The following is a 12,564-nucleotide window of genomic DNA, read 5'->3' as shown; positions in this document are numbered from 1 at the left end:
TAAATAAAGGAAACGGAGAATAGAATTTCTAAAGAGAAGAAAGCCATCCTTTAACTGAATGCAAGAGAGCAGTAAAGAAAAACCTAATGGATAAGTCTGTCAAACCTTTTACCTTTTGAATAGATATTACTTTGTAAAATTAGTATGTTTTGTATACATTAAATATATTGTTAAAGTATAATTAATAACTTATTTAACAATTATATAAACAAGCCAATACGATAAGGAGATTTTACTTTTTGGAATAATTTAAATATATTTTAAAACTTTATAAATATGACTTTATTTAACTTTGGTCATTAAAAATATTGTTAGTTTTAGTCTTTCACAAATCCTAATCTTTATCACTTCTTAGTAGTGATGTGTCATATTTAATTATACCTCATTAATAAATATTTTAAGGCGATTTACAACGTGCACTTGTCTATATTCATTTCTTGTCATCACTATATGGCAATAGAAATTAATTTTAAAAATTTAAAAGTTTGTGAGAATTAAAAATAACAAAAAGTTTTACCCATTTATTTTTATTTTTGACGTTTTTTGTCAGTGTTTTTTTTTTTCTTCGGCTATAGGCATGTCCTTTGTACACGTTTTTTTTTTGGCTGACTGCAGAAGCCCATCAACCATTGACTCAAACTTGCTTATAACATGAGGTATCCTTTTAGGTCAAAGCATCCTAATTCAGCTTAAATATTAGATTAAATTGCCTAATTTTCAGGAGTTGTTATGCTAGTATGTGCAGTTTATGGGTTGAACTTAGCCTCTCCAAATCAAGGTTAAAATATTAATACATTAGCCAATTCACTCTAGAGTTCACATAGATGACTATTAACATAACAAAAATTTATAAAGAAATGAAGAGAAAAAGTCCAAATGCTGACCCAAAATAGGGAATGACATTGGTTGTAGTTAATGTGCATAGTTATTTCTCATATAGAGTGCACTTGGCCACAAGGTTGAAGGACTCATTGAAAGTAATTGAGGAGTTAGCAGCTAGGAAAGCATCATCTAACAAACGCATCTGAAAAGGGTCTAAACTCTTCTGGGATGTTATTGAACTCAATGAAAAAAGTTTCTGAATCAACTTTGATGTTGGAAGCTACCATTTAAGCCAAACCGACAAGTTTCTCACTAATCTCCCACACCTTACGCGCCTTATCAGCATCACTTGCCTCCTGAGACAATTTGTTTTCAAATGATGCTGAGTCCTTGTTCCAGCTCCAGTATACACCTGATTTTGTTAGGCTTGGATCACTTACAACCTACATAAGAGCATAACAGTTCGTTAGTCATATTTTATTCTAACACAATTTATAATAATTTCCAAAGTGTTTTCATTAGTCATTGCTATTACCTGTGCAAGTCTTTTTCCTGATTCTTCTTCTGAGACAAAGCCTTTGGTTATGAACTTTTGGAATGGAGGGAAGAGAAGTCTGAACAAGGGAATGTGCTCTCTGAACAAGCCTGTTGTGGCAATGCAACCAGGGTAAAGGGAAGCAATAGTGATTCCAGTTTCTTCATGGTATCTTCTGTGGAATTCTTGCATGGTGAGCATGTTGCAAACTTTGCTGTCCTTGTAAGCCTTCGCGCCATCAAAGGCTCCTCCATCTATCATGGCAGAAGTGTTTAGCCCATTTAAGCCTCCAGCTAGTCCCCTCATGTCACCAAGGTTAGCCTTGGGAGGCACATTTCCAGCCAATGTGTTGGTGTTTCCTGTTTAATTTACACAATCATCAATATGAAGCCCAAATATGCTCAATAAATATAAGGCTTCACAATGCCCTCTCTCACATATTCTTTATTATTAGTGAAATTCGTTCAAATCCTACCAGTCACATAAAGTAATCCTACATGAATTTCACTTAATAATAAAAAGTATGTTAGATAAAGTATTGCTAGCATACAATAGAAATCTCAGCAATATACTCAATGACACTCTTTACTATTTAATGAAATTCACGAGTTCCTTAGTTATTGAAACTCACATGAATTTCATTTAATAATAGTGTGTGCAAATGAACTTATTAATTTGTGTTGCTGGCATTTCTCTTAATAAATGTGCTTAAGAATTAGACCTGTGATGGATCCAACAATGATCAACCGTTTTGATGGGTAATCAGATTTGTTCAAGTCTTCAAGCAAGAGTCGTGAAAGGAGGAAATGCCCTAGATGGTTTGTCCCAACACTGAGTTCAAAGCCTTCAGCAGTGAATGTAGGTTCTCTAGCAGTTGGCAAGTAAACAGCAGCATTGCAAACAAGCACATCTAGAGGCCTGCCAGAACGCCTGAAGTTATCAACAAATTGGCGTACACTGTCAAGAGAGGCAAGGTCTAAATGCATGATGGTGTAGTTTTCGTTAGCAATGCCAGCAGATTTTGCAGCTCTTTCAGCTTTAAGAAAATCCCTGCATGCCATTATCACATGCCATTTTCCTGTCTCAGCCAAAGCCTTAGCAGTGGCCAGGCCTAATCCAGAGGAAGCACCAGTGATCACAACACTTCCTTTCCTCAAAGTTTTCTTGCCTTCTGATGCAGCCTTTGTGACTCCTGGAGTTGTTGTTACCACTGACTGGGCCCTCACTGCACCAACTTTTTGTTGGAAATCCCTCTGATAAAGAGAAGGGGAAAAGTAATTAAATTAGATTATGCTTGTGTTTTGACCAACTACCAACATTATACATGAGAAACCATGCCATCATGCAGGGTCCAAAAATATAAAAAGAAAAAGAAAATTATGTGAAAGATATTAAGGAAGAATGAAAGTATTTAGAAATAAATATTTTTAAGACACTTATTGTTGATTAAAATTTACTAAAAACCTTAAAGTATGTATGAGAAAGTGAGACTAACATAATTATTGCAACTGTCAATAAATTTTTGTAAATGATAAAGAGTGTGTTGCTCATTTCTCATCTCAGTAACGCATTTTCGCGAACACATTATTAGATTGATTTTAAGTGAGCAATAAGACTTGAATGAAATTCACACAATAATAATAAAGAATAAGATTACAAGACTAATATGAAATTTGTACAATATATTATAAATGCTAAAAGCGGTGTTTAATAGAAACTCACATGATAATAAAGAAGATATTAAAAAAATAATGAAACTAATCTCCTCATAAATAAGTAGAAAATATTTAATAGAAAATAGGTAACAAAAAAATAAAAAATTATGTTGCAGTACGTACTTTGCATGTCAATGCAGAAGAGCTGAAGTCAGTTTTGAGAGTGTCAGACAATGAAAGACCAAAGAGAGTGGTTCCCCTGAGTGATACACCACACTTTCCCTGCAAATACAAAAAAGGGCATTTCCCAAGTTATCTTCTTTTATATCTTTAAATAGTATACATGAAGAAGATGTGATCATATGAGAAATTGAAGCAAACCTCTTTAGTAATGTTGAAAGCAGGAACCAAGGAAGCAGCTTGGAGAGCCATTGGAACTTGAATTTAAGAAGAAAAAGAGAAAACTGTGAAGTGGGTATTAATGTTTTAGAATGTTCCACTCAACTTGGTTATAGCGGGAACGTTAGTGTAACGAATTTATATAGTGAAGTTCTGTTTCGGATATGAAAGGATAAGATAGTTTGCAGCATGTGCACTTGCCATGTCACTTTAAATTATCCAATGAGGTTTTGAGTTTTAGATTTCTTGGGATATTTACAGTAACTTTGTGCTTGGATTAGGAAAGAGAGGATATTTTGATCCGTTGCAGGTATCAACAGTGCTTATTGATGCTGAAAGGGATTGGGAAGGGAAGCACATTTCGAGTACAAGGCAAAAAAGACAAGCCTTATTTTGTCAGTTACGTATATAGAATAATAGATAGGATATCTGTTCACATGTCTACAAGTACAAAGTACAAGAAATTTACTATATCCTCAAAGTTTCATTTCGAGATGGTATACTATAGGCTCAACATCTTTTTTTGTAAAAAACAATACTTATTTCAATTCATTTTTATTAGATTTTATTTTAAAAATACTGAAATCAATGTTATTTTATAAAATTAAAGATTAAGAAAAAGTTTTTAAAATTTTAAAACTTCTGATACCCGACTCACAATATTAAGGATTAATTTTAAAATTTACTCAGAAATTCAGTGTGGCATGCATGTTGGAGTAATGTTGAGGGGCTTTGGTATGCTAGAACTGTAGATAAGCTATTGAGAAAGATTATTTTTTTATACCGCCTTTTTTCCTGTTTACATCACTTATTTTATGGTCATTTCTAAAATTTAATATTTAAAACTCAAAGGTCTCCCCCACTCAATCACAAAGAAGACTAAGTGTGTTAAGTCAGAAAACGAGTAAATTGTAAACTGGTTGAGTTTCAAAATTTTTAAAATCTTTCGTTAATCCATAAATTTATAAATGTCATTTACTATATTCCTTTTTAATGTAAAATAATATAAATAAATAACTAACATAACAAAACAAACTGAACAAGTTTTTATAAAATTTAAGCGCAAACAAAAAAAGTTAAAAACTCAAACTAAAATATTAAATTCATATAATTGCAAAGGTTAATGTGCGAGTTAACTCCCCAGAAAACTAATAAGCTTTAGACAAGTCTCGAGTTGTCTTGCGTAAAACAAAACCCTCTGAAGCGTTCCATAGATAATTTCTAGAATGAACATGCCTTAGTCGCACTAGCACTTGAAGCCATACTGTTTTATTCAAAATTATGTGACAATAAATTGAATTGCATAACAAGACTAATATTAACAAATTTAAAAGAATCATAGTAATTCAACAAGCTTTTCCCATGCCCGTTAATCTCTACATTTTCCCATTCAATAAATCCACTGGTTTTGAAATTCCAGGTGTACTTTTTTTTCCTCTCTTTTGTTCAATGTTATGTCTCCCATTTTTTCAAGTCCCCCTCAAAGGCTTGATCGGAATGGCTACATATCTCATCCGATAAGCAAAAGAACGGGGAAGAAACGTAACTCCCCTTATACTATCTCACCAACACCTCTCTGTACAAATTATCACCAACAAATGGAGAAAGTGAAAGTCTACAACCCCTAAACCCCTCCTTTACCTTTGCCTGAGTTGATGTCTTCAAGTTATTCTCCCATGCTCATAGGCATGAATTTTCGATCACCTCTTATATACCAAGTGGCAATCCAAAATTTTGGAAAGTTTTAATTTCCCCTTGAAAGCCAGCAGTTACAACCACCATACCCCAGGCTGACATGTTTTGATTCACCCCATTAGATAAATCTATGCTGACCCGAGGGCTCCGGTCCCTTGTAGTTAGAAGTTTTTCCTCAGGCCATGTCGCCGAAATTCTTTCAAAAAAATAATTGTTTGTTGCACTTGCAATGGTTCCATGAAGAGGACTATTATTGCATCCTGAAGCAAATTGTGAACCCTCAGAACCAATATTTTCCTCTACAGGGGTAGGAGGATGATTGGCCGATGAGACCTCATCCAGGTTATCATCATCGAGCTCAAGTCCACCACCACAAAATGTATCATGCATCTCCCATGCATCATCCATTCCAGACCAAGGAATGGCCACTGACACATCTTTACAGTGAAAATGCTCATATGAGCTTGTGACAGTGACACCTTTGCTCCTGCTAGGTCGGCAATCAGCTTCATTTTTCCAGATGTATACATGAGAATCCTCACTTGCTGAGACAACATATTTACCATTTTCTGTGAGGCAGGCAGAAATTTGGCTATTTGCATTCCGAAACCCTGGAAAAAAAATGCAGCATTTTACTCTGAAATGGAAACGAGGACGGAAAGAAATATCTGGTAGACATTACGTTTCATCAAAGAATTAGAACAAGCAATGACCACAATTTTCTTTTCCTTATATCCATATCAATCAAATAAATGTACGAGATCCTACTAAAAGATATTACATTCCAAAACGATGTGGAGGATATTAGGTGAGAGTATAAAAAGAACTAATATTGATCATATACTTACATGGACAGTTTTCAATGACCTATATATTATGGTTGTATGATAAAGATTAGCTCCCCACCCTCTCACTTAATGCATCCTACACACACATATTGATAAGAATCTTAGGAGAACTACACCACAAAAGCTAGCCATTATTGCTAGAGAGCCCAAAACCTTATAAATTCCACACTAGTTTCTCATATTTCTAATGCAGGACTCAAGTCCCATATTTTGCAATTGGATCCTAACATCTCACCATGCTCTGCAGACTAGCGCCTATGCAAGCTATACCTATGCATTAGCCCCTTTAACTGGTCTTGGGAAAACATTGCAATGCCGGTGTCATCATTGGAGCCCCTCATTTGCAACTGAGATATGGCAGAAGGCACTCATACAAATTGATCAGAGCTAGGAAAAGCACACCACAAAAGTAAGTTTGTTGTAGTTGGAGAGCTCAAAGCCTTATAAATCTAACACTAAAATCCCATCTTTCAGTGTGAGACTCAAGTCTCATACCTTACAATTGGATCCTAACAAACCTATATATGTACACACTTTTTAGCCACTTTGTTCATTATTTCTGTCAAAAGTTGTCTTATATGTTTCAGAATATTTATCATCTCTAATAGTGTATCCTTGGCAACAGCAAAAATTCTCATATACACAGCAATGCTTATATACAATAATCGATGGAAAGTTATAATCAAATAAAGTAGGCCTCATACAAATACCGATATTTACACAGTTCTTGTCCACCTAGAGCAAGGAAAAGCAAGCCAAAGCCAGGAACATAGAAACAATCTCATCTCCATCAAGAGAAAGAATAAATTAATACTTTTCCATAAATGATATATGCATATGTAAAATATATAGAAGTAGAAAATATACAACCATACAAGGCCTCAAAGAAAAAGATAAAATACTTCTGCTCCCTGGCAAAAAAAAAAACCCAGGCCAAAAAAAAAATTTATTCTGATGAAAAAAGTTTATAAAATGGTATATTCATTTGTTATGATGATATCTTCAATAAAATTCACTTGATATAGAACTAACTTTACCTACCTTTAAATTTATGAACCAGATCAATACCATCAACAAGTCGAATCCGAGAATCAGAAGATGTGATGAGTACTTCTGATGAACTTCCTGGCACAAACTGTTCATAAAAATCAGTAGGAAAACAAGCACAAGCTATTACGCAATAGTTCTTAAATCTTCAATTTTTTACATTATTTTTCCTTTTTAACCCTTCAGATGGGGAAAATCTAATACAGGCCAGAGTTAAGCCATTAAATACCTGGAAGCCAGTAATTTTCTTGTGGCTCGATTTCTTTTTCCTATTCTGCAAATTTATCTGACTTTTCTGTTGCAACTTATTTTCTGAATGAAATGAAAAATAATATAATAATCAGTATCTCTGCAATCATCAGAATAGTCTATATAGTTTATATATAGTTAAATAGAGTCGCACAGGCACTGACAATACCAGATGTATTATATAAATGGCAACTACCCTTGTATGAGCCAACTAGTGCACCCTGCAGAGACCAGAAAGTATTACTGAATTGCAACTTAAAAACATACTTTTCATGGGGAGAAATATGCATATAAATGTTAAACCAACCTGGCCATCAGGCGTATAACAAGCAGCAGTGACCATCTCATGCAGATCAGTCCAATCAACAACTTGTCGATCAGGAATGCTCCATATGCGAACCTTAGCATCCAAAGATCCACTAATGAAGTATCTATCATCAACAGGATTAAACTGGATGCAAGTTACTGTGCCAGGAAAAAACAAATTGAGGCAAAGGTATAATTAGCAAGGGGGAAAGAGAGGATTTGGGAGGGGATGGGGGCTACAGGAATGCTTTCATTGCTAAATTTAAGTGACAATTGATAACCCAATAAATGTGAAAGAACTCTTATATAATCAGTTCTATATCCAGCATCAAGTAATTTTGATAAATCAATGCCACCGTGCTTAACATGGGTACTCAATCCTTGCATAAGGGTTGACTTGGTCTAGAATAGACTGTATAGGGATAGGTCATACTGTGAATCTAATCCAAATTTGAGAAATAACAACAATACACTCTCTAATATATTCTTTAATATTAGTTAAAATTTATCAAGGTCCACAAAATGACGTGACTCTCATTTCTTATTTGATGAGTCTCAACAATAATGTCAGGGGTCTCAATAAATTTCATCCTATAATAAAAAATGTGTTATTGTGTTAGGGTGTTTTGCATTTCTCTTCGTTTTTGTTGGGGAAGGGGCAGAAGAAACTTCTAATACAAATGCATAAAAGTATATGAGTGCTCTGGCACTTATTTAATATTAACGCCCAAAGGAGTATACCATATGAAATCTACTCAGAATAGGGAATAGCAAAGATGAAGGCAGTGCAAGATGTAATAGAGGCATGTGCTCACCATAGTCACTGTGTGAAAAAATTTTCAAACAAGACTTGCTAGACAAATGCCACAGCCGCACTGTTTTGTCCATTGAAGACGAGAGCAAGTGCTGATCAAACAAAAAATAAAACACTGTTTACATTTCTAAAACACTGCACATCTTCATGACCAATCTTTGAATTTTAAAGATAATAATTAAGAAAGTCTTTAAATAAATAAACAGATAAACCAACCATTTAAGCTCTACAAAGACATCTTCCTAGCTTGCAATAGTATGTCACTACTCACTAGAATTGATCTTTTGCATTTTAATCACTCCATAAGATGGTCAAAGCAAAATTCCAGAACTACAACGTGGGGGCAATGTGGCAAACTAAAAACAGATTAAAAATTGTTTAAATTCAAAATACTTTTAAATTCTGAGGAATATTATGCACAATATTTTTTCAAATCTCTCACAAATTTTTCTTGCTTGTCACTCACTGATGATACTTCAAAGCTTGGCCCCTCATTTTCTTCTCTGTTTGTCAGCTCCTCCACAATGATAAAGGTTGTGGACTGTTAGCAGTGAGCTTGATGACAGTAATTCCTCAGTGAGGTTCCAGTGCATTCATGTGAATTCACTCACACTGCAGGAAAAAGTCCGCAGCTCTTGCCTTTGTACTGTTGATTTGATGTAACAACCATGCTTAAGTTCTTATAACTTCAATTGTTGTTCTAACTTCTACAGCAGAGTGCAATCAAAAAGTGATATTTTATATCTTTGATGCTATTCAATGATTTAAAATTATTTGAAATAGGAAAATACTTAATCCAAACACATTCTAAAATTAGGTTTTGAACTAGGCCAACAGTAAAAAAATTTGGTAAAAGTAACTTAAGCATTCTTAAATTTTCAAATGAATTACAAAGATAGAGGAGAAATAAAGCACTTTTTTATTTTTAAAAATGACAAAAATAACAAACTTACATTGTTATTTTATTTGAATCGGTTTTAACAAGAACTGATTTTTCAAAATGGAGTTAACCCAGGATTTTGATCCCAAATAAGTGTAGCTACTTATCCGATTTTTTCAAGTCTAGCAAACACTCCCTAAAATATATATGGGGATCGGGGAATAACGATAAATTGATTTAATATTAAGCTTAAACAAGACAAATCCCTATCATAACATAAATACAACAACTGGATTATCGTAAAGGCAAAAGCCAAACATCTAAATGAGAACAACTAAATTACCTCCTTAAGCAAGTTACTGACCTGAACATATTCTTTCTGTCTCCTATTTATAACCACTATCTCTAAATCTATTTCATTATAGGAATTTCTGGAAAAATTTCATGGTAAAAAAAAATATCACCAAAATGAAGAAATCATAGATTCATAACACCTGTTAACAAGTTCTTTACAAGTTACCATTTAAATTGTTCATCAGCAAATGCCTTTCCGAGGAAGGCCAACAATAAAAATACAACTCCAGGAAAATAAATAATTCTAGACCTTTAGAATAAATTCGAAAAAATTGTAAATTTAATAATTTGCTAGGAAGTAGCGAAAATAGATTCTCACATCTTCTCACAGATACAGACAACATATTCTACTTGTTCCTACAATTCATATTTTAATATTGAGTTTATGTTTATGACTACAGTAAGTAATCCCAAAACGTAGAGTGACAAATATTAGCAGTGTCTAGTAGCTGGTGCACAAATACTTTCCATGATGTAATAACCAGAGAAGACTAAACAAAACTAGTCTCACTCCTTCTAATAACAAAATTCTGCTCCATAGATTGCATATTCAACAAAATAAAAAGTTTTAACATAAAATGTTATATTCTAATGGAATTTAGAATCCATATTTTATCACATGAAGCCCATTCTACCCATTTAAAACAGTACTACGTAAATCAACAACCAAGTTTTATCCTAATAATAGGTGAGGTTAGCTAAATGAATCAATGAACACAACTGGGCTCTATAAAAAAATCAAATTTTGAATATATTCATTTGGAGTAATATCTTTTTAATGGTTTCCAACAGTTTTCTTAGCCACTACTATACCCCTTTTAATCTATGCTTCCATTAGATTCACTTTCTCACAAGAGCCTCAAATTAGTCTTTTTTCTTACATGACCAACACACCCTGGGCGAGTTTCTTCTTCTCGTATATGCTACTCTTCAAAAACTGTCCTGTTTTAACCAATTACAATGAGTATTGAGTTTTTGTTCTACTAGATACAAAGTCGAAAACATCAACTGTTTTCTGTAAGTGACTTTTTATCAGTTAACAGGGCAACATAAAAAAACCAATAATAATTTGAATGCATATGAGTGTATTGAATATAAGATCATTAGTGCAAATATAAGAGCGAGTAATACACTTCACAAGTATATCACATATAACACACAAATGAAGTTACAGAATTACACAAGTTCGTAGCTAACCTGAGACTTGGACCAAGAAAGGTCAAGCACATCATCGAGATGGCCCTTAAAGGAGCATATAGGCTTTTCAGTGAGTGCAAACACAGTTTCTGGCACCACTAATTGGTCCAAGCTCAAAGATTTTCTGCTAACGGACAACCTCCCCCTTCTCTTCTTCTCTACACTACTGTCCACACCAGGAGACGACAAAGCCGGCTCCGGCGACCCATTCACTACAAACAAGACATTCAAATTCCCTTCTTCCGGTTTCTCCAGCAGCAACTCACCCTTCCTCTCCGACTCCACAACCTGCCAAACATGGATCACACAATCCTCACCTGCACTAGCAAGATACTTCCCATCCAAACTAAACTTGATGCTCCAAATTGATCCATCATGAGCCTGTATCTCCTGGCTCTTATAAACCCCTGTAAACTCTTTACATGACTTCCCATATTGCCTAACCCTCACTCTCTCAGGCCCATGAAACAAACCACCACCACCACCATTACCACTACCATCCTGGCTATCATCGGTGGCGGAGCTCGACCTCCGGCCTCCACCCTTCTCGGAGGACGAGGTATCCCTCTCGTCGCCACTCCGCCTCTCCTTATGACCAACAACAACACTCTTTATACTCTTGAAATTAAACCAACCCCCTCTCTTCTTCACCTTGCCACCATCACCATCACAATCACCATGATCATCACAAACACCACCGTTCCCATTCAAATCCACACCATCCCCATTACCTTCCTCCACATTCTGCCTACTCATTAACTCTTGAACAATGGGAGAATGCCCCACAGTCATCTCAAATTCCTCCATAGTCAAATGCCTCCCAGTCCCCACTTCCTTCACCTTGTTCCACACCCCATCCTCCCTCACCTCCTTCACCACAAACTCCTTCCCATTATCCAAATCCCTAATCGTGCAAGCTTCTTCATCCAAACCCTCACTCCCAATTCCACCACCCCCACACACACCCACACGACCCTCATTGCCACGAATGCAATGCTTTGCGCCGCGATCGGCGGAGTTATCTGATTTTGATCGGAATATTCCGGCGCCGGCGGCGGAGGGAGGCGGAGCAGGGAGGCCGAATTGGCGGAGAAGGCGGGAACGGCGTTCGGAGAGGGAAGAAGGTTCGGAGATCCAGGCGTCGTATTTGCACATGGTGGGGAAGGGGAATTGGGTGGGAGAGTTGGGAGTGGAAGTGTTGGTGACGTCGTTTTGGGTGATGGTTGTGTCGTCTTCGGAAGAGTAGTGTGGGTTACTATGATGGTGGTTTCGTGCTTCTTCCACTGCTTTGGCTTTGGTCATGGCTTAGGAGGCATTCCCATTTGGCTCACAAATATATGGATCGGATCGGAACTCAGATCCAATGGTGCAGTGTGTGAGAGAGATGAACGAATGCTTTAGCCTTTCGTTGTTGAAGTGTGCAGTGTGCAGTGTTTGGGTTTGCAATGGAAGAGACTACACAGAGAGAAGATGCGTTGCTGCTGTCAAAACTCATCAATGAGAGAGAACCACCGTTTTCTTTCTCTTCTATAAATGAAAGCCCCAGTCCAAAATTTTAAATAATTTTTTAAACACTTTGGTTAAATTTTAATTTTATGTGCTATGTTTAGAATAAAAATAATTAAAAAATATATAATTCAGTTCAATGATCTTTATATTTAGAAACAAATCATCTTTGACAACCTACTGACAAAAATCACTAGTATTCAGAAAATAATAACTCTTTAGTTTTTTGTAAATTGTTTACCTCTTTCTAATGGAAG

General features: G+C 35.4%; 2 protein-coding genes across 2 annotated transcripts; both read right to left on the bottom strand.

Moving 5' to 3' along the window:
- Positions 1 to 752: 752 nt before the first annotated feature.
- Positions 753 to 3,527, bottom strand: LOC113864797 (protochlorophyllide reductase, chloroplastic-like). Its single transcript, XM_027498911.1, has 5 exons — positions 3,394 to 3,527; positions 3,196 to 3,294; positions 2,079 to 2,610; positions 1,358 to 1,716; positions 753 to 1,265 (listed from the first exon to the last, which is right to left on the bottom strand). Exons 1-5 carry the CDS (start codon positions 3,442 to 3,444, stop codon positions 1,110 to 1,112), a joined length of 1,197 nt encoding a protein of 398 aa, XP_027354712.1. The 5' UTR covers positions 3,445 to 3,527; the 3' UTR covers positions 753 to 1,109.
- Positions 3,528 to 4,964: 1,437 nt separating this feature from the next.
- Positions 4,965 to 12,103, bottom strand: LOC113865114 (WD repeat-containing protein 44-like). Its single transcript, XM_027499481.1, has 7 exons — positions 10,802 to 12,103; positions 8,372 to 8,462; positions 7,558 to 7,715; positions 7,420 to 7,471; positions 7,231 to 7,313; positions 6,996 to 7,089; positions 4,965 to 5,717 (listed from the first exon to the last, which is right to left on the bottom strand). The coding sequence occupies exons 1-7, from the start codon at positions 12,101 to 12,103 to the stop codon at positions 5,119 to 5,121; spliced, it is 2,379 nt and encodes a 792-aa protein (XP_027355282.1). The 3' UTR covers positions 4,965 to 5,118.
- Between the last annotated feature and the right edge of the window lie 461 nt (positions 12,104 to 12,564).

Source organism: Abrus precatorius, unplaced genomic scaffold, assembly GCF_003935025.1.
Source record: "Abrus precatorius isolate BTA unplaced genomic scaffold, Abrus_2018 Scaffold4, whole genome shotgun sequence".
In the NCBI taxonomy this organism is placed as follows: Eukaryota; Viridiplantae; Streptophyta; class Magnoliopsida; order Fabales; family Fabaceae; genus Abrus; species Abrus precatorius.
The sequence above is the reverse complement of the archived record's forward strand: the minus strand, read 5'-3'. Positions and strand labels throughout refer to the sequence as shown.